This window comes from Nannospalax galili, unplaced genomic scaffold (genome assembly GCF_000622305.1).
Source record: "Nannospalax galili isolate Female #2095 unplaced genomic scaffold, S.galili_v1.0 scaffold854, whole genome shotgun sequence".
In the NCBI taxonomy this organism is placed as follows: domain Eukaryota; kingdom Metazoa; phylum Chordata; class Mammalia; order Rodentia; family Spalacidae; genus Nannospalax; species Nannospalax galili.
This window is the reverse complement of record NW_008334957.1, coordinates 1467405-1488869: the sequence shown is the minus strand read 5'-3', so window position 1 is coordinate 1488869 and position 21465 is coordinate 1467405. Positions and strand designations below refer to the sequence as shown.

The 21465-nt window shown below is 39.1% G+C and overlaps 1 protein-coding gene across 1 annotated transcript in view; it reads left to right on the top strand.

The window, feature by feature from the left end:
- Gucy1a2 (guanylate cyclase 1 soluble subunit alpha 2) overlaps positions 1-21465 on the top strand; it is a 369084-nt gene that overhangs the window by 72286 nt on the left and 275333 nt on the right. The window contains exon 4 of the mRNA XM_008829700.1: positions 19384-20102. Within this exon, the coding sequence (XP_008827922.1) occupies positions 19384-20102 (719 nt within the window). The remainder of the gene's footprint in view (positions 1-19383; positions 20103-21465) is intronic.

Here is a 21465-nt window from a genome sequence, read left to right as displayed (position 1 = left end):
AATCTATGAAATCTTACTATTAATAGATTGAAAAAAAATCTTTGTCTTGATAATGACTTATGTCTGAGGTATTTTAAAAGAATAATTCAACACAGAAAGACAAAATGTCAAATAATGACCTGACGATGTTTAATGAATGCTCTTTATATTTACAAAATATTGACAACAGCAAGCAGCCCAAAGATAAGGAATGATTAAAATAGGACAACTCTGCCTCAGAGAATGCTAAACAGCTGTTTAAATTAGAATTATGTGCAAAGATGAGATACAGCATGAGGAAATGTTTATGATGTTTTTATAGCTCTGGTTGCCCAGGAAACAGACTCCAAGATGAGAGATTTACACACAGGAAGACAACTGGACATCAGGATCAATGATCCAACCAGCTTTGTGCACCCACGTTGTGCAATGCCAGCAGAGGTTAGAAAGCATTGGATTCCCCTGGAACTGGAGTTACCAATGGTTATTAGCTGTCATGTGGGTGCTGGGAACTGAACCTGAGTCCTTTGTAAGAGTAGCCAGTGCTCTAAACTGCTGAGTCATGACTATTCTTGAGAAGTAGTAGCACATGTATCTGCCTGAGTGATCTCGCTTGAGCATCTCCCTTTGAGGGTTTGAGATGAATAGATGGGGCAATGTGGGAAGTTAATGTGTTATACTATCATGACACAGGTCCCTGCTGACCTTGTCAGAATGACTGACCTAGGTAAGAATGTAAAGCCCTTATAGTACAACTCTTTGCCTCCCAAACTGGCTAGGTTTAAGGTGGGATGCTTTGGGGTGGGGAAGAAACTCAAGCCTGACTGTACTCTTCATCTGAAGGCAAACCCAGAGCAAGGAAGCTGTGGGCTGACAATAGCAACCCCCAGCCTCTGTTAGAGAAGGCATATTAGACAAAAAGAAAACAAGCTAAACAAAGTATTTGTTTTTATATGCATTATGAGCTTAACTATGTGAAATATGTGTAGGTTTATACAAAACCAGGAAGGAGACAGAAGAAAGAGGAAATGTGCTGCCAAAGTAGAAAAATTCATAAGCCTTTCTCCCCACAAACCATGAAGCCAAGCGTGTCGTTTCTTCTATAATAATGAGAGAATTCTGGTATATGTTGTACCCTTTAACAATGTAAAGCATGACCCCTCTTTGCTGTTGATTTTTGCATATCTTAGTCTTCTCACGTGCTCTGTCTGTGAAATCTGTCCTGGCATGGTACTGGAAAACTCACCTCTGTGTATCAGAATCACTTTGAGATCGTAACACACGTGAACAGTTGCTCTGTTTGGGTGGCTAGCTTCAGTCATTCACAGGGTGGCCTTGTTCAGGATGTGGAAGAGGCAACAATTATGAACCTAATTCCTATGTGTGTCTCATATACTCATTTTCATTTATTTAGCTCAGCATCTTATTTTAAAGGAATTATTTATTATTTTTAATCATTTGTATGTGTGCGTCTATATGTAAGTGTGTGCATATGAGTATAGGTGCTATGGAGGCCAGAGGCATTGGATATGGTATCGCCTGGAGTGATAAGTAAGTGGCTGTGAACTGCCTGATGTGAGCCTTGGGAACTGAAATCAGCTGACTCTGGAAGTCAGCTCAGCATCTTATAAATTCATTAACCAAAGGGAATTGGGAAAGGAAAATATTGATTGTACAGGGCAAGAAATCCAATATAATGCTACAAAACAGTTTAAATGTATCCCCTAATGAAGAGAAAGAAATACAGGCATTTATTTCCCAAGTTAAAGCACATATATGCAAAAGAATGTAATTCTGGGACAGAGCTCGAGACAGGACCCTTTTCTGAGATAGACTTTCTATATCGCTACTACTTCCTTATTTTTCTAAGATATAACTAGCAGTGCCCTTCTGAATCACGCACAGTGTGTTTTTTCTATTGTTCCATGTTGCATCTATTTCAGATGGTTCTGTAGTGTTGCTTTTAATGCATTCTGAGTTATTCTTTGAATATATAAAATGAAAAGACAAAGGAGATTTGCGAAGTATTTCCAGTACTTTAAAGCATTTCTGTGAAGAGAGGAGGCAGATTTGTTCTAGTTTCTACAGAAGATGTAACACAGATAGTGAGCTAAAATTATAGGACAAGATTTTACCTCAGAGGAAAGATGGGAGGAATCTTGTAATTTCTAGAGATACTCTGAATTGGAGGAATAAGTTTCATAAGCTGCTTGCTCCTGGAGGAATTTAGGAAAGGGAAGGGTGATTATGCAGGCAGACCAGTAGACTGAGTTACCTGGGAAGTTCACCAGTGTGCTCTGTAGCTTCGTACATTGATGTAATGCAGCATGGGGTATCTCCAAATGATCTTTAAAGCAAATGTGCGCATTATAACATGCTGTCATCCTGAAAATGTGTTCGAGTTATCTTGGTGTGGCCCAGCAGGCACAGGCAGGAGGACCTCTGTGGGATAGAGGCCATTCTGAGATACATAGTGAGTTCTAGGCCAGCTGGGACTACAGGGAGATCTTGTGTCAAAAAAAACCAAAAAGAAAAGAAAAAGAGTGTTAGAGTTGCTTGCTATGAATTGTGCAAATGTTTTCACAACCAGTGAAGGAATCCCAAGGTAGACTTATGAAAATGCATTTATTTTTGCTGTACTTAAAACCTACTAACCTTCTTGGATGTCTAACAGCCATACTTTGAGGCCTATACTAATTTGGTCAGAGGGACATAAAGGACAATTTTTGCTCCTTGCCCTCCTAGGTTCATTAAGCTCCAGGAGACTATGAGCATCTCTCAAAATGTCCTGTAACAGTGGTGTGTCACCTGTCCTTTTGATTAAGGAGGCCATGGAGACCCAGATGGACCTGAACCAGTGTCCAATCTACAAAGAGGAGGGTCAACTCAGAGGAATCATTTCCTCCTGCTTCCAAGTGAAGCCAGCCATGATTGAGTAGGACCTTTGACTTATCTTCACATGGATCGAGACTGGTAAAAGAAAGGAACTGGGGGATCCTTCCAAGCCCATGTGACCCCTAAGGAACAGATCCTCAAATGACCTTAAGGGTAAAAATAAATTGGTTTATCTGGGCCAACTGTATGGTCTTAAACACCCAAAAGGAAAGTATAACCAAAGATTAAAGGGATCAATATATTTCTTTAAGAGTCCATGTGTATAACTAAAAGCTATATAACAAGAAACAGTATCAGACAGGAGATACCTTCCTTTGAGCATAGAACTGGGAAAATGAACAGCAGACCCCAATCTTATCTAAAGGAATATTGGCAACTGATTTCTGCTAGATGAAGAAGAGCTGATCTTCCTAAAACAAGGAACTCTAGGTAGGCTGACTAGATTCAGTGGATGGACAAGCACTGGAGAACAGTTGGGGGTACCAATAACACAGTGGACAGTAACAGGGATGACAGAGTATATGGGCTCCAGTGGGGGGGCGGACTATGGGAGGCTGCCATTTGGGATGTGGGTATATAGATGAATAAGATTGTTTGGGATGTTCTGTATGAAATACACACAAAAAATCAACAACTAAAAAATGTGTTATATTTGAGGAAGAAGCATAAAATTTGCTCCATGTTAATTAGTAGAAGTGAAACGCATTAGTATTGAAAGCTACTCGATGTTTTTATATCCATGCTCAGGTGGATTCAGAAAGTAACCTACGGTGACTAGTAACAATCAGATACATAGAGATTAGAGACGCATGTGCAAACATCTAAGTGTTAATAGCATTTAAAATGAGTTTTTGTTTATGAAACAGTGTGTTTTAAAATGAAATTGAGATTTTTTTTAAAGGTTAAAACCTCACTCAATTTTATGTCTGGTAGGGTTTATACTGAGTTCAATATTGTATAACTGTATTAAGTCAACTGTGAACCTAAAAATTTACAGCCAGTATTGAAAGAGATGCATCTTTGCTCTGGAAATTGTTAGTGAATATGTTAATGCTGTTATGAAATGCTTCCTGAAATCATGTGGTTATTAAATAAATATTTTTTAAAATACCTAATGCTGTTTAGCCAAATGAAACACTTATTTTAGGATCTCGCTAAAGTATACATTCCTGGATTCAATGTGGAAATTCTAAGAAAATTTTAGGTTATCATCAGTTTTATTCTTTACTACAGCACAGCCTTATTGCTAAGGTAATCCCTTCTGTTGAACTGGACAGGACATGGCTCCCTAGATTTGGTTGGAGCCTTTAAGGAGGAAAAATCACAATTAAGCAATTTTCAAAAGCCTAGCAATCAAAGAGGCATTAGCAATGATTAACAGCTCTGCTTAAGCCCTCGGAGGACCATCCATGTGGAAATGGGCCCTTGCCACCACCACCTTCTTCCTATTTGAATAGGGCCAGTTAGGAGCAGAGGAAGCCAGAATCCAGGCATTTGCATAGCAATCAGTATCCTCATTTTCTCTGCCAGCAGGTAAAGCCTGGTGAAAGTGCTGGTATGGGAACAGAGGGGAAGGCTCATCTGTAGGGAGGTCCAAAATCTGGGTGCTGCTGCCTTGTTACAATGTAGCAGATGGCAGCTCAGAAAGAGGGCCAGGTGTGGGTCCAGAGCTCAGGCTGGTGCCTCTGAAGTGCATCTTTGCAATTAACTTGTGTGTGTGAGTTCCTTGACCTTATGCTGCATTGCTACTGCATTTCTGGTGTGATGTCTTCCACAGCCACCTGCCAGGGGGCTGGAGAAGGAGGGCTGTGGGATGCCATGACACTTGGTCATCTAGCAGGTAGTCAGAATAGCATCCTGGTAAAGACTGGTTGGTTTTACATGTGCTGGCCTGAGTCTGTCCACTTCTTAGTGCTCAGCATATGTGACTATTTATTGGAAAAGAAAAATGAATGAGTTAAATAATTGGTGCTTATACCTATGAAATCAGTAACAATGTAGCTTTTCAACTTTGACTAAAAAGACTTGGCAGAGAACATTGACCGGTATGAAAACAACACATGTTCTTACCTTCATGCGTGTACATCTACTACGTATATTATATATACATCTTATATGATGCACATTATGTATGAACATATTATCGCCCCCACACAACTATATTTATCTGTTTATTGTTTTATTCTTTTATCTATTCATTAAAAAAATCACTATAGAGAAGGCATTGTGCCATGGGTTGGGATTACAAATGCGATTTTCATTTTGTTTCTCAAAAGCTTCCTGTCAGTTTCTTCCAGGTTCATTGAATACGTGTTCCTTTGTTCTAGAATAATCTATTTTTATACCCACCTACTTCTTCTTAGTGGCTAGTTAACTCTTTTTTCATGGTAGCTATGTTAATTTTTATTTCCTTATTTTTGTTACATTTATTTATTTATATTTGGTGTGTGTTTATGTATGTGTGTTTGCACATATGCTACCACATGTGTGTGGAGATCAGAGCTTGTGGGAGCTGGTTCTCTCCTTCCACCGTATGGGTCCCGAGGATCAAACTCAGGTGGTCAGGTTTTATGGCAAGTGACTTTATTTACCCTCTGTGTCATAACTCCAGCCCTTCTCATTCATTCTTTTCTCATCATCATAATCCTGCTTGTGGTGTGATGTGTAAATTAAGGGGCTATTTGTCATATAGACTAGAAAGGCCAGACCACTCTCTCCTTACCACCCTTATTTGTCCAGTAGTCAGCACTGAGGCCATTAAACAGAAGATTTTTTTTTTTTAAATGAAGGAGTCAATATATGGTGAACAGGACAAAACATCTTCAGATAGGTTAGTTTTGATAGAGGGACTGGGCAAACCAACAGCTACTGTGTGATAAATGTTAAGAAGTCAATGACCACTGGGTATTTTGGAATCCTAACAAATAAAGACATCTGTCTCAGTCTACCAAGGCCAAGGAAAGCATTCTGGAGGAATTTAGATATTAACGTATTCAAGATGAGGGAAATCAGATAACTCAATTAGTGGGGAAGGTAGCCTATAGATGGGAGAGATGGCACAGAGTATTCTGGAAGCTCTAAGGGTTCAGGAGGGTCAGTGCAGCTCAGTAGAGAAGGGGCCTTACAGAGAGGAGAATGCTGGGATGCGTCAGGAGAAGACTGGACTAAGCCCTGCTGAGTTTGGACTTTATTTGACAGAGAACATTGAACGGTATGAAATCAACACATGCTCTTACCTTCATGAGTGTACATCGGCTATATATGTTATATATGCATTTTATATGAGACACATTATGTATGAACATACTGTCACCCACAGCAGATTAGTCAGATAGTCATTAGATAGCCAGCAAGTAGTCAGTAGGTGTTATGTGGAGAAATGGTAGAAAATTTATGATTTAAAAAAATGGCATGTGGAAATGGATTGGGGAAAAATTGGACACATGTAGAAAAGTCAGTTAAGAGGCCAGTGAACTGTTTCCATAACAGACAGCTGGTCATGGTGGCCTAAGATCAGGTAGTAACACAGATAAGAGAGGCTAGCAGGATATTAGCACTGATGAGTCCTGCACACACATTTTTACTAAAACAAAATCATCTTCTCTTCATTCCGTTGGCTGTTTCAATGTACCTTTACAGCATACAAAATCAAATGTTTTGATGCCATTTTGTTTCCTGTGTTGGTTAAGGAATAAATTGTCTCTTAGTTCTCTTAGACAATATTCATTCATTTACTCATATTCATTTTCAGCATTTCCTGTCCTGGATATGATTTTGCTTGAGGTATGAGATAGGATTTAATCTTAACATTTCACAGATGGCTAACTGGCCATTGCCACATAGTAAATGAACCATTTACTATGGTTCCCCTGAATTTAAATATAATGTTGTCATAATCAAAACCTTTCACATTTACGCAGATTTATTTCAGAAATGTACCATCAATTTTATCATTCTTTCCAACATACATTTGCATTGTATTTTCATTTTAGATAGTTCTTGATAGACTCTTCAAGACAGCGTTGAATAATGGTCATGAAATGAAGCATGTTTATGTAATTTCTGAGTTCAGTTGAAATGCTTCTGAACTTTCATCGTTTAGAGTAAAAATTGCATCTGGTTTTTGGAATGTAACTTTTATTATATCTGAGCAGTTTCTTACTTCTATTTTATTAAAATGTTTATTAAAAATTTTGAATCATATACTCTTCAGAATCTACTGATATGACCTTTTATTTTATTCTTGAATAGTTTTGAATTTTCTTTCTTTCCTTCTCTCCTTCCCTCCTTCCCTCCTTCCCTCCCTCCCTCCCTTCCTCCCTCCCTGTTTCTTGTCTTTTTGAGACAGAATCACTCTGTAGCCCTCGCTGGCCTGGAACTCACTATGTAGACCAGGGTGACCTTGAACTCACAGAGATCCACCTGCCTCTGCCTCCCAAGTGCTGGGATTGAAGACATGCGCCACCACACACAGCATTAATTTTTTTCCTTAAAGGTTAGGTAGACCTCAATTTCATCATGTCCATTTTGCCCCGTACTTTATTTTAAACTGCATTTACACATTTGTTTGCAGAAAATTGAATGATTCTCTCCTGTGCTAGTCACTTTGCGTGGCTGTGACAAAATGCCAGGAAAATAATTTAAGGGAGGAAAGTTATTTTGGTTCACCATTTTAGAGTTCATGGTGGCTTGGTCCCACCTTGTGGGCTTGAGTTGATGCCAAAGCTTCTTATCTCCTGGCGTCCACGAAGCAGAGGAGGAGAATAAGAGAGGGGCCAGTGACAAGATGCATCCCTCCAGGGAGCACATCTGGTGACCAGTTCCCTTTACCCAGGCTCTATTTCCTCTATTCTGCAATGAATTCATCCACCGATGGAGAGCTTATAGGATCCAATTACCTCTCAGCCAGGCAACCAAGCCATTAACAAATGAGCCTTCTGGGCACGCTTTTGGATTTAAAGTTGGCATTCCCCATTCCTTTATTTCTTCTTAGTATGTCCTAATGCCATTTCTCCTTTAGTATATTTTCCTTCCTTAGTTTTAGGTTATATCTATTCCCACTTCTTAGCTTGCTTTCCCCCCCCTTAAACTTAACATAGTTTTCTTAATTTGAGAGCTTTTGATTTACTTTACTTATTTGATTTACTTATTTTGTTTTTGCTGCTGAACACACAGCATGCCTTTGAGTACAGTTTCATTGAGTTGTAAATTCTCTAACTTCAGCTTTGATTTCCTTTGGAATCCAAGGGAGTGACTAACTTTCAGCTACAAAAGATTCCTTGCCACATTTTTTGTTATTTGCAAATGTTTACTGCTCATGTTTTGTTGCTACTAGAAAACCATTAATAAAGGTATATTAGTATTTTTTCTTTTTTTAATTGAATTTTTGTGAATTTCATATAATACATTTCGATTGTACTTAGATTCTCCCCTATCTGCACCTCTTATTACTCCCCTGCCCAATTTTATGTACTCATATATATATATATGTATATAAATATATCACAGATGTACACACACACACACACAGACACACGCACATATATGTATGTGTGTGTATATATGTATATATGTGTCCTATAGAATCAAACCTGTGTTCCCAAATGTCCATCGATGTGGTCAATCCCCTGGAGCCTGGTTAACATAACAAGAGTCACATCCTTGAAGGAGATGACTCTCCCCCTCTTAGCAACCATTGGTTACCAATCATTAGTCAGGTTGGATTGCGGTTTCTTAATCCACTTCCCCACATATGTGCCTGGATTTTGTCTGGTTTGAGTTTGCATGGGCCGTGTGCATGCTGTCGTCACTGCTGTGAGTTCATAGGAGTAACTTCCCAGCTGTCTGGAAACCTTTGTTTCCTTGTTGTCATCCATCACCTCTGTCACTTACAGAACTTCCACTCTTCTGCAATGATTCCTAAGTCTTTGAAGGCAGAAGTTTATATAGATGTCCAATTTAGAGATAACTGCTCTACAGTCTCTTCTTTTCTGCACACTGACCAGTTGTGGGTCTATGTGTTAATCACTGTACAACTGACTTTTCTGTTGCTATGATAAGACACCATGACCAAGGTAATTCATAGGAGGAAGAGTTTATTTGGCATATGATTTCAGAGGGATTAGAGTCCAAGGTGACAGGAGAGGAATGGCAGCAGAGGTAATGGAGCAGAAAACTGAGGGATCATATGGTCAAGCAGACACAGGAGGCAGAGAGACCAGAAATCTGGCAAGGCTTAAGAACTCTCAAAGTTGCTCCCAGTGACAAGATTCCTCCAGCATGGCCAACCTCCTAAAGGTTCCATGACCCTTGCTTGACCTTTTCTAAACAGTGCCAAAACCTGGGGATCAAGTGTCCAAATACTTGGAACCTATGGGAGACATTTTCATTCAAACCACCACAATCACCATATCCTGTATAAGGAAGCTTCTTTGGTGAGAGCTGAGTGATGCTTTAATCTATGGGTATAAAAGTAAGTCATTATGATGCTCGTTAATACTATGTCTATTTAGCAGAATAATAGTATTAGGATCTCCCTTATGGCCTGTGGCCTTCCTAGCCACAGGTTCCTAGGCCTAGTATCAATATTAGGTATGGGCACTGCCTTATGAAAAGAACCTTAAATCCAATTAGAAAGCGATAGGTTACTCCCATAATATCCATGCCACTGTTGTACCAGTGATTTTACCAGGCCACTTGCTCCTGACACATGCAGTATTCACAGCATGTATAGCACTTTGCATGCAATGTGAAATCTATCCTGCAGTCAGTACCAACTTGGTTTCTCCTTGATTTCTCTATAGCTCATGTGTGTAGTATCTTCAGCCATAGGGTTCTGTCAAGTTCTAGTGGGTAACCAGGAGCAGGGGCAATGACCAGTATTGTTTGAGGGTCTATGGGACCTCTGGTCAACAGCTTCAAAAGAGGGACTCTATTCCTGGCATTGGGCTTTTACTTTGCTAATCTATGGTGTGTAGCAAGGACAAGGTCCCCCTGCTATAAGATATTCCTTTTAACTTTCTTTTATAATGTCTATGCATATACTTTAAGAAGCGTGTGTAATGGTAGGATTTCATATGGCTTTTTCTAAAGTCCTTTAGTGCTAGCTGTCCCTCCCCATACACCCTCCTCTGTCCTGCCCTCCCTTCCCCATCCCATGTGACCCTTCCTACTCTGTCACTCCTCTTTCCTCCTCTATATCCCTGTATCTATCTCTCCTCCAATGAAGCCCCCACCCCCATCTTGGCCATTTGTTTCCTGACCTCTCTGGATTTTCTAATTTTACTTATTTTTGTTGCTGAACACACAGCATCCATGTTTTAAGTACAATTTCATTGAGTTGTGAATGCTTTAACCTCAGCTTTGATTTTCTGTTTAATCCAAGAGCATGTATTGATTGACTAGCTTTCAGTTAGTTTTCTTTGTCACATTTTTTTGCTATTTGCAAATGTTTATTGCTCCAGTTTTATTGCTATTAGAACAGGTCTGGAAAAACAATTCTTAAAGGTATATTACGGAATTTTTGTGTCAAGTATTTGAGCGGTTTTTGGAAGTTCTTTGTATATACATATGTACACATATATATATATTTTTAAAAATATTTTGCTGGGCATGGTGGCACATGCCTTTAATCCCAGCACTTGGGAAGCAGAGGCAGGCAGATCTCTGTGAGTTTGAGGCCAGCCTGGTCTACAGACCGAGTTCCAGGCAGCTGGAGCTACAGGGAGACCCTGTCTCAAAAAGACCAAAAGAAAATTTTATTATTTTTATTTTATGTGTATGAGTGTATTGCCTGCATGTATGGGAGTGCACCCGTGTTGTGCAATACCACAGAGGTCAGAATAGGGCTTTGGATTCCCCTGGAAATGGAGTTAAGGATGGTTTGTAGCCACCATGTGGGTGCTGGGAATTGAACCCGGGTCCTCTGCAAGAGCAGTCAGTGCTCTTAACCGCTGAGCTCTCTCTCCAGCCACCACTCCAACCCCTGTCCACATATATTTTGATTTTGTTACTTTTTCTTATTTCTTTTTAATGTATTTTGTTGAGATTACTTTCTTACTAGATTATGTTTTTGTTACTATTTGCTGAATTTATGACAATTTTTTCTTTGGCCTGATAGGTTCTGGAAAAAATATCTTAAAGTTATCTACTAAAATCTTATTGCTAATTTTTTCTTTTATTATTGTTTTTATATTGTTGTTTATCATTCCTCTCCTTTTTCTTTTCTTTTTTTTTTTTTTTGGTCTTTTTGAGAGAGGGTCTCCCTATAGCTCCAGCTGTCCTGGAACTCACTATGTAGACCAGGCTGGCCTTGAACTCACAGAGATCCGCCTGCCTCTGCCTCCTGAGTGCTGGGATTAAAGGCATGTGCCACCTTGCCTGGCTCATTATTTTGTTTTTTTTAGTCTATCAGATCTGTCTAATCTTGAGTTCCTCCTTTTTTGTGTATTTCATAAAAAAACATCTTCCTCTTTATACTTCCTCCCTCATACAAACCCTCCTATACCCCCCCATCGTATTTCATGCATTCTGTCATTTGTATTCAAGCCTATTGAGTCAAGTTGGTATACCCAGACATTCCTCAAGTACAAGTTCATTCATTGGGGTCTAGTTAGCCTATCTAGAGTCTCTCCCTTAAAGAAGGTCAACTTTCCCTCACCTAGCAGTAATCACCTGCCAATAGTTCTTTGACAAAGATTGGGAGCTGCTGCCCATTTCCCCAGTTCTATGCTCGGTTTTTGTCTGCTTGAGTTTTCATGGGTCTTGTACATCTTGACACCATTTCTGTAAGTTCACATGAACACGGTCCCACAAGCTTTTAAGACTGTTTCCTCATGTTAATGCACCTCCTCCTCTGGCTCCTACAATCTTTCCACTCCCTCTTTCACAATGGTCCCTGATCCTTGGGTAGGTAAAGTTTAATATAGGAGTCCTGTTCAAGGCTCCACACTCTGCAGACGCTTATTCTCTAAGTTTTGGTCATTTGTGGTCTTTTGTGTTCATTGTCCTCTATTGCATGAAGGAGCTTTGATGATAAGAGTTGAGAGATGCATTAGTATTTTTCTCTTTGCTTTGTTCCTCTACGTTCCTTAGGCGTACAGGTTTCAATGTAGATATGTCACTTTTAGGGTTGGGCATTTCAGAGACACTTATTTTTTGTGTGTGACCAGTTGTGGAACTCTGTAAGAATCTCCATCTGTTGCTAAAGAAGCATCTTTGATATTGAGTTTTAAAAACATATAAGAACTGTATTGAAATATAATTCACCTAACATGTAGGTCACACATTTAAAACATAAATCCTCTAGGGTGGTGGTACTTTCCTGCAATCCTGGAACTTGGGAGGTGGAGGCAGAAAAACCAGGAATTCAAGGCCAATCTTGTCTACATGGTGAGCTTGAGGGCAGCCTGGATACATGAGACCGTACCTCAAAACAACAGCAACAGAACAGACGAACAAACACAAATAAATAGGTAGATAAAATATATGATTCAATGGATTTTACTATATTCATGAAATGATGCCATTAACATTATAGTCACTTTTAGGACATTATTCGTCACTTCTGTTTTTTTAAATCTCTTTTTGTAAATGCAGCTCTTATAGAAGTAAGTTTCCCCTTGTAATGAGGTGACATTTTTATTGACATTACTGGAATGCAGGATTTATGTTATTTTCTTTGTTTCATCTTGATTGCTAATAATTAATGTCTATAGTGTTCCTCTTCTGCTTATGTTTGTTTTTTTAAAATTATTTTATTTAGTATTTTTATTTTATGTGTATGAGTGTTATGCCTGCATGTAAGTAAGTGCACCCATGTCATGCAATGCCCAGGGAGGACAGAAGAGGCCATTGGATCCCCTGGAACTGGAGTTACAGACAGTTGTTAGTTGCCGTGTGGATGCTGGGATTCAAATCCGGGTCTTCTGCAAGAACAGTCAGTGTTCCTAACCACTGAGCCATCTCTCCAGTCCTGATGTTTTGCTTTTATCGTATTAGTATTCCAGGTAGATTTGTATACAAAACTTCAGTGATTTGATATTCTGCTCTATTATCCCATTTCATTATTAGTTACTGTCCTTTGAATAACAGTAGAGTCACATTTTTCATTATTTAAAACAAATATAAATTATTTCTATATTAAAACTTTCCCCTTTACATACTCCCCACACCTCCAACTCTTGAACTTTTAGATACTGTTTAGTTCTAGATTATGAATAAAATTTACTTTTCAGTAGTTTACTAGGTTTTCTATACTTCACTAATCTTTATGTAATATTATATTGCAAACAATGAGATAATATGTCATAGTATATATATGTATGTGTATTATGTAAAATATATTAGAATGCATATCTCACGTATATCTTAAGAATATTTATTGTGTCAAGCAGATAATAGAACAATAGGCAAGACATACATGTATTTTTTCTCCCTCTGCAGACATTTTACCTATAGTACTAGACAGACTTTACCTCGAGACCTGGCCCTGCTATCTACAATTGTGTAGCTTGAGAAAATTTCTTTATATTCCTCATCTGTGAAACAAATACATTAAAAATATCTAACTATGGGCTGGGGATGTAGTTCAATTGATAGAGTGCTTGCTTAGCATGCACAAGGCTCTGGGTTTGATCTCTAATACCATATAAATTGGGCTTGGTGGCTCATGCCTATAATCATAGCACTCTGGAAGTAGAGGTAGTAGAATTAGAAGCTCAGGGGCATCCTTGGCTTCATAAAGAGTTCAGGAGCAGCCTGGGCTAGAGTTTGTCTCAAAACAGCAATACAACCTCCAAACAAACAAAAACAAAGAAAAGCCATGCCTGCATAGGAACTTCAAAATGGATTAAAATAATTAATGGGAGCATATTACGTGTTCTTTGATAGCCTTCACTCCATTCTTGCTGGGAGAGTCTAAGCCAGTCAGGATACTCAGGTTTTAATCACATCGTTTCTGTGGCTGCTGTTCTGAATTCCGCACTTGGCATTCTCAAGTCCAGCTTTTCCAGCACTGCTTAATGAACTGCACCTCCTCCACTTCCGCTTGCCAGCTTCCACCCATTTACTACCTGCTCTTCCACACTGGGCTGCCCTGCTTTCATCATTCATATTCCATTACAGATCCTCTGCTGGGGGAAGTAGAGGGCTCTTACTTTCCTTTGTTGGCATTTTGAGCACTGCCTTTATTCAAGACTCTCTTCAAACATCCCCCTAAGAGAGGAAGGTGTTTTTTATTTTTATTTTGTACCTCCTAAGGTACTTCTGTGTGCCTCTGTGATAGTCTATTCACAAGATAATATAATGATGTGTAGGGGTTCATGAGAGACAGTGACATGCCTATTCATCCTGATATCCTTAGATATGATACAACTGTAACCTGAAAAGATTTATAATATTTGTCCAACAAATATTTGGAAGAACGTTAGTTTCTGTGCAAGAAAACTTTTCTCCATTGGCCAGGCATTTTGCTGGTGGTAGGCACGCATTCATCAATCAATCAGTACAAGGTTTTTGCTCTCAAAATATCTCCAACTGAAGTGCAGTGGGTTAACAGACATGAGACATGAGTCTCATGCCCCAAAGGAATTTAGTCTATTGTATTTACAGCAAAAGGATGCTAACATTTAGCTTTTCCCCCTTTTAAAAGAGGTGAGTTAATAGTAAGTTCTAGGACAGCTGTGGCTACAGGGAGACCCTGTCTCAAAAAGACAAAAAAAAAAAAGTAATATCAAATTCTGATTTTCCACTTTCCTATTAATGAGAACAGTTCCATTATAAATTCTGCTTCATGAGGAAATGTATTCTTATAGACCCAAATGTCAAGCTGTCACAGCATCTTGTGGTGTGCAGAGATGAGCGTTGTCTATAGGTTTCAAGGGATTTACTGCAAGTAAGGGTTTTGCGTCAATCGTAGGTGGAACCTTGGGCGTCAGAACAGCAGCAATTGTCTGAACTGAGCTACTTCCTCTGTGCCTTCTGACTGGAGATGAGGTATAAAATGAGTGTTGGCTATTGATTTGAAGCATATGCGTAGAAATGAATTGATCTTTATTCTTAGTTTTTCAAACGCTAAGGGTTCTTCTTTTCTGATCCTGTTCAGTTTAACAATTACAGAAATAATAAAAACATATTGCTAAATTAAATACGATGGTCTATAGATAATTGCCTTATATATTATTTGAGTACAGTATTCAAAACAATTGAATTTTTCCTTAGTCATACAAAAGTGACTTTAGTATCATGGTATGTGCCTTAGTGGTGTCATTTGAAAATTAATAGTCATTATGTCCTCAGGAACAGAAGTGCATTTTAAGTCAGAAAGTATTTCTAGCTGATGGGGTCCTATACACAGAGCAGTTTTCATATCATTGCCTTCTGGTATATTTACTTACTGGTATTGCTTGGATGAGTATTTGAAATTCTGGTCTGGCAATAGAACATAAGGTTGCCATGTTTATATCTTTGTATTTAATTCAATAACCACAAAGACATTTTTGTTACTGTGGAAAATGTCCATTAGAAGCAATTCTTTTTCTGTTCTGTATTAATAGACCCTAAGTCCTTGGATGATATAATTCTTCAAAGCCTAAAAGCAATCCATGGAATAGTTTCAATGGTATATAAGAAAGATAACCAGACTATAGGAATGTTTTATTTTGAGTTTAGATTTTAATAAGAGTTTCATAATCAGAAAATCTCACAGTAACAAAGAATACTGCTACCGAATATGGGCATGTCTGTGATTTGTATGCACTGGGTTTTTTTAGTCACTCATAGTGATTATGACATCCATGGTATCCATTGGCTGTTTTTGCTTGACCTCAGTAGGAATCAGGAGTGGGCACGGAGGAGGGCTTCAAATGTTGGTCTTGGGAAGCTTTCTTCTCCCTTGGTGTTTGACAGCAGTCAGCAGAGGTGGTAGGCTGGCGGGAGCAGCAGCAGGTGGTGCCCTCTCTCTTCACAGTCTTTGTATAGGTGTAGGATATCGGAAAGTCAGCCCTACAAGTATTACAGCTCTTGTGTCAGCCTAAGAAGCCAGGATTCCTCGGCCTTTAACACCAGCTAGTGTCAAGTTCTGAGACTCTTGGCACTAAAGACTTGACAGTTCCCTGTAACTCTTCCAGCAGCCAAAGCTTTCCATGTCTCTTCTCTGGATCCTTGCACACTGTAATTCTTCAGCCTCAGCTTTCCATCTGCTCTTGCATGCTCTCTGTTTCTCCTGCCCTTCATCCTGCCCTGGACACTCTTCAACTCTTCATCTGCTTCTACTTCAGCTCTCAGTAAGACTGCTGTCTTTCACAGCATGGTTTGCCAATGGCTCAGCAGTTGCTACCTCTGCTGTTCTCCCGTCTCTGACATCCCTGCCTTTCTCCCACTCTGTTTGCTTCATTTTTAATGTTATTAGCTCAGCCCACATTACTGAAAATAGGCAAGGAAAGATTACTTGAGAGAAGTCCTTTATTAGACCCAATGTTGCAGCACCAGGGAAGGCAGCCAGATGACTGTTAGTGAGCTTGGGCAGCCTGCTTATATACCCTGAAATGAGGTGTTTGAACCCATTACAGCCATTTGTTTGGGACCAATCATAGCCTAGCTCCTCTGCACCAATCACAGCATCGCCTCTTCTCACCAGTCACAGAAGTTCTGCTACGTCACCAGGGGAAGTGCTCCCCCTCTAGCCTAGGTGGAAATGATTTCAGGTTCATCTAGAACTCACTGAGGCTTGTGACAGCAAAAAGTCTCATACAAACTGTTTGAAGCAGTCCTGGCTGAAGCCATATCTTAAGAAACCAGGGCAATCAGCCACAATCATTGTGTAGTTTTCTTAAGGAACCTGTGTGGTGTTCCAAACGGCTGGTGCTGGCAAGGAGGTAGTTCAGTGGCTATTTGACTGACAGTCCTTTTGCTTCCAGAGCAGGAAGGGAGTGTCCAACAGCTGCCAAATAGGGGATTAAATTGCTCTATCGTTCATCACTTTGGCCATTTATGGAATCTGAGGAGTGCATATAGTAAGAACTTAAAGAATTAGCGTGGATAGTAACATTTAAAAGAGTTTATCCATGCTTTAACAGGGCCTAACACCTGCCTAGTGTGCTAGGAGAAGTGGATCTCTCTCAGGTATCTCATAAGACTTTATAGGGACTGGAGAGATGGCTCAGTGGTTAAGACCATGTACTCATCTTTCGGAGTTCCATTCTCAGCACCCACGTGTGTGTGTGTGTGTGTGTGTGTGTGTGTGTGAATATATAAAAATAATATAAACACATATTAAAATACAAAAATATTTTAAGACTGGCACAGAAAGAGTTTTGGTGCAGAAAGTGAGAATGGATTTCAGGTGTATAGTAATCAAATCAGGTGAGTGCACTTTGTCGAGCTTTAATAGACAGTTTCAGGAGGAAGAACTAATGGATAGAAGCAAATGAATGGAAAGAAAAGTAAGAAGATTAAGTAAACCAAAGACCAAACAGTGTACATTGTTTAAGTAATTATGAAAACAGTTCCAGTAGGATGCTCAGAACAGGAGCCAAACTGCAGTGCATTTCATCTGCCTCATTTTCTCTCCTCCGCTCTAGAAAGCTGGGCAGATCACTGCTGCTTTTATCAACCCAGGCTGCTGCTATTGTTAGTAAATGCAACATATGCTGAAGAGTAAGCTTGTCACATGGCAATGCAAGACATGTGGTGATTGTTACCTTAATAGGTCACTTTCTCAGCTAATCTTGAATATCAGATCTATGAAACTTAATATGAAATGTTTTCTTAACAAAGACAGGTTTATCAGTTAGATTTTTCACTTATTTTCATTTCACATGAATTTTAAGGATGCCTTTGTCAAATTGATCTCTTTATTAGGTTACCACAATGTATAGACTCTGCAGAAGGTCTGAAGCTATTTGATGTTTGGAATGTATTGTAAAATTAGTGTTGTTGGCTGTTCTGGTGTCCCCTTTCTGGATGAAAGGGACACTCTGATGATGGTAGAGGTAAGAATAGCAAACCAAGTCATAGCCTAGATCACCGTGCACTCTAATAGGACATTGATAAAGTGTTCTGTTGTTTTTCAATCATGTTTGATTTTTAGAGCTTCCTCATGAGATGTATAAACTGGACAGAAAGTGATATGTAAACTATTAACTAATTTTTATCAAAGTCAGCGGAGAAGCCATAGTGTGACTCATCCCTCTTTGGATCATAAGTTTCCTCTACATTTTCCCCAGACCACCCTCAACAATGAATCAAACTAGATCACATGTGATCCTGTTTCTGATTAGCCCATAGTGCATTTCATTTATTTACTTTTCATATCTGTTCCATTACTGTAAGGTGAATTCCTTTTCTAGGGCATCTGGGAATGAGTTGTATAAGAAAACCTTCATTCTGTCTGGTTAGATTCCTATTCTACTCTAATTTTTGAATGTCAGTCATTTCAAGTTCTACCATTCTTTATTTTAGTTAGTTTGTTTTCTTTCTTTCTCTATGGGGGTCTATCTGACTTACATGACATCCCTTGCTATGCTGACCTAAACCCTCTGTTAGTACTTGATAACTTGATGCCTTTACCTCTCATGTACAATTGGTTGCCTCTTTGATCAGTATTTCCCATCTAATGAATGCATTGTGTGTGTGTGTGTGTGTGTGTGTGTGTGTGTATGTCTGCGTGTCTGTGTGTCTGTGTACATGTGGCTCTGGGGGTCAAACCTAAGGTCTTCCACATGCTAGGCACCTGCTCTACTACTGAGCTATATCCACAACCTAATGAATGTATTTTAGTAAGAAGTAAGATGGTGATGTGGGTTGTGTGTTCACATATGTGGGTGGTGTGTTCACATAGAGACATGTGTTTGGTGAGGAGTGGGGAAATCAGTAAGAGAAGGAAAAGGTAACTAATTTTTTTAAAGTGAGCAGAATGAAGCATGAAACAAAAATGAATTATTAAATTATGAGTATTTAAAAAGCTCATGCTCTGGGAATTAGGGAGAAGAAAGGAATAAATAGGAACACAGTAAAGCTTTCAGGGTAATAAACTACTCTGAGGATATCATAATGGTGGATATATTCATCAATGCTGATAGAAGGCACAGTATCAAGAGCGAATCCTAATGTAAACGTTTTCTGAGTGATCAATGGGTCAGTGTAGTTATTATTTAAGATACTGATAATGGAGGAAGCTATGCAGGTGTGGCAGCAGAGGGCATAGTGGGGAATATCTGTACTTCCTACTCACTATTGACATGAATTTAAAATTAGTGTAAAGAATAGAGTTGATGTAAAAGTAAACAAGCATATTAATTCCCCTTAGCATCTTAGAAGCATGCAATAAATCTACTTTAAAAGTTCTTTGATTTAAAATGCACGCATACTCTATGTGGGAAACTTTGGACTTCAGGAAAACATCTCTCTTGCTTCACTCACTTGCTCCGATTTTGATAAGCATTTTAAAAGTTACATGTCCAATTTGCTTATAGCTCACTTCATTAATATTTGCTTCTCCTCTGCTTTTAGGTCTGAAGTTCCAGGAAATTCAAGAGAGATTCGGTGAGGAGTTCTTTAAAATATGCTTCGATGAGAACGAGAGAGTCCTTCGCGCTGTAGGTGGCACGTTGCAAGACTTCTTCAATGGCTTCGATGCGTTGTTGGAACACATCAGAACTTCTTTTGGAAAACAGGCCACTCTGGAGTCACCGTCTTTCCTATGCAAAGAGCTCCCTGAAGGCACTCTCATGCTGCACTACTTCCACCCTCACCGTACTGTGGGGTTTGCGATGCTGGGGATGATAAAGGCGGCAGGAAAGAGGATCTATCACCTGGATGTGGAAGTGGAGCAAGTTGAAAATGAGAAGCTGCGCTCTGATGGTTCAAACCCAAGCAACTGTAGCTGTCTTACTTTCCTTATCAAAGAACGTGAAACTACTAATACCACAAAGAACCTTCCCCGGGGGACTTCCCACACTCCCGCAGACCTCAGAATCAGCATCAATACTTTCTGCAGAGCCTTCCCTTTCCACTTGATGTTTGACCCCAACATGTCAGTCCTTCAGCTGGGGGAAGGCCTAAGAAAGCAGCTCCGATGTGACACACACAAAGTGCTGAAGTTCGAGGACTGTTTTGAGATCGTCTCTCCGAAGGTCAATGCCACCTTTGAGAGGGTCCTGTTGCGACTCTCCACCCCATTTGTGATAAGGACCAAGCCTGAAGCTTCTGGCACAGAGAATAAAGACAAGGTAAGGAGCCTTGGACTCCAGATGGGTGAAGGGAACTATTAGAATGGGTGATTATTTCAATAAGTTGCATGTGGCTGTAGTTGTAATTACTTAGGCAAGAGAGCTTTAAGTGCCATTTACAAGATTACTGGTCCTTGGATATATGTAAAAAGATTTGGCTGTATTCCCAGCCTTTTTGCATAGTGTCTGCCTCATTCATTAATTTATTTCAGCACATAAAAGAGAACACTAGCCACAGCAATTACAAAATGATAGGACTCAGTAAAAATCTAACATTATGAACTCATGACCATTTCCACTGATTGAAGTCAAACTGTGAGAGAAATGGTAAGCTTGTTCAACATTGTGGGGACTGATTGCCTCATCTTTAAGTAAATAAATTGAAAAGCTTTCTGTACCATGAATATGTTCCTTTTCAAATTTCACAGTCTAGGAACACCCTGTCTATGTCATACATTTGTGTCAAAAGAAAGAATAATGCACTCCCCTAAGTTGGAAGTGGACTTTCTCGGGATATCGTTTCTAATTAAATTTTACTAGTCAAATAGAAACTTGTCCCTTTGAACATCTTCACTCCTTGATAGACACAGTGCATACTATTTTCACTGTTGATTTTTATTTGAGTTTCCTATTAGAAATCTGGGCTATAAACTACAAATTAATGAAAAGAACTTTGAAATAAATCTTAAAATAGCAAACATTTGTCTCACAGATAATTTTTTTGAAAAGCCAATAGTAAGGTCAATAATGAAATGTAAAAAATTCAGCTATTACTATTTTTGGTTTAGGTAATATGCTTTCAATGATTAAAAGGAACAAAAAAGTTAATTTCCAGGGTAGATATTTGAATGTATACTTATTTAGTTTCCAATAAAATGTTTTTCCACATTTTTCTGTCAATTTCTAGCCAAACCTAGTTTAGGCTATAACCCTTATCATTTTTTTTTTTTTTTTTTGAGACAGGATCTCACTAATCTAGCCCCAGCTGGCCTGAAACTTGGTATGTAGACTCAGGAGGACTTGCTCTCACAGAGACCTACCTGCTTCTGCCTCCTGAGTGCTAGGATTAAAGGAATGCACCACCATGCCTGGTTAGGCTACTCATTTTGACTACACATGTTTCTGGGTGGTGGTGGTGGTATGTGGGGGAACTAATGGCTCTTAAAATGAACAGGTTGCTATGAGGTAATTAGATTACAGAAACCATAAAAATGAGTGAATGAATGAAATGAAAAATGAGTGAATCTATATGTTTTCTAAAGTTTCTGTGATAAGTTGAAAAAAAGTTTCTGAAAAGCACAGTTAATGATTTTTCGAGGGCTTTATAACTGATTAGCTTTTATAATTTTGGAGGAAACATTTT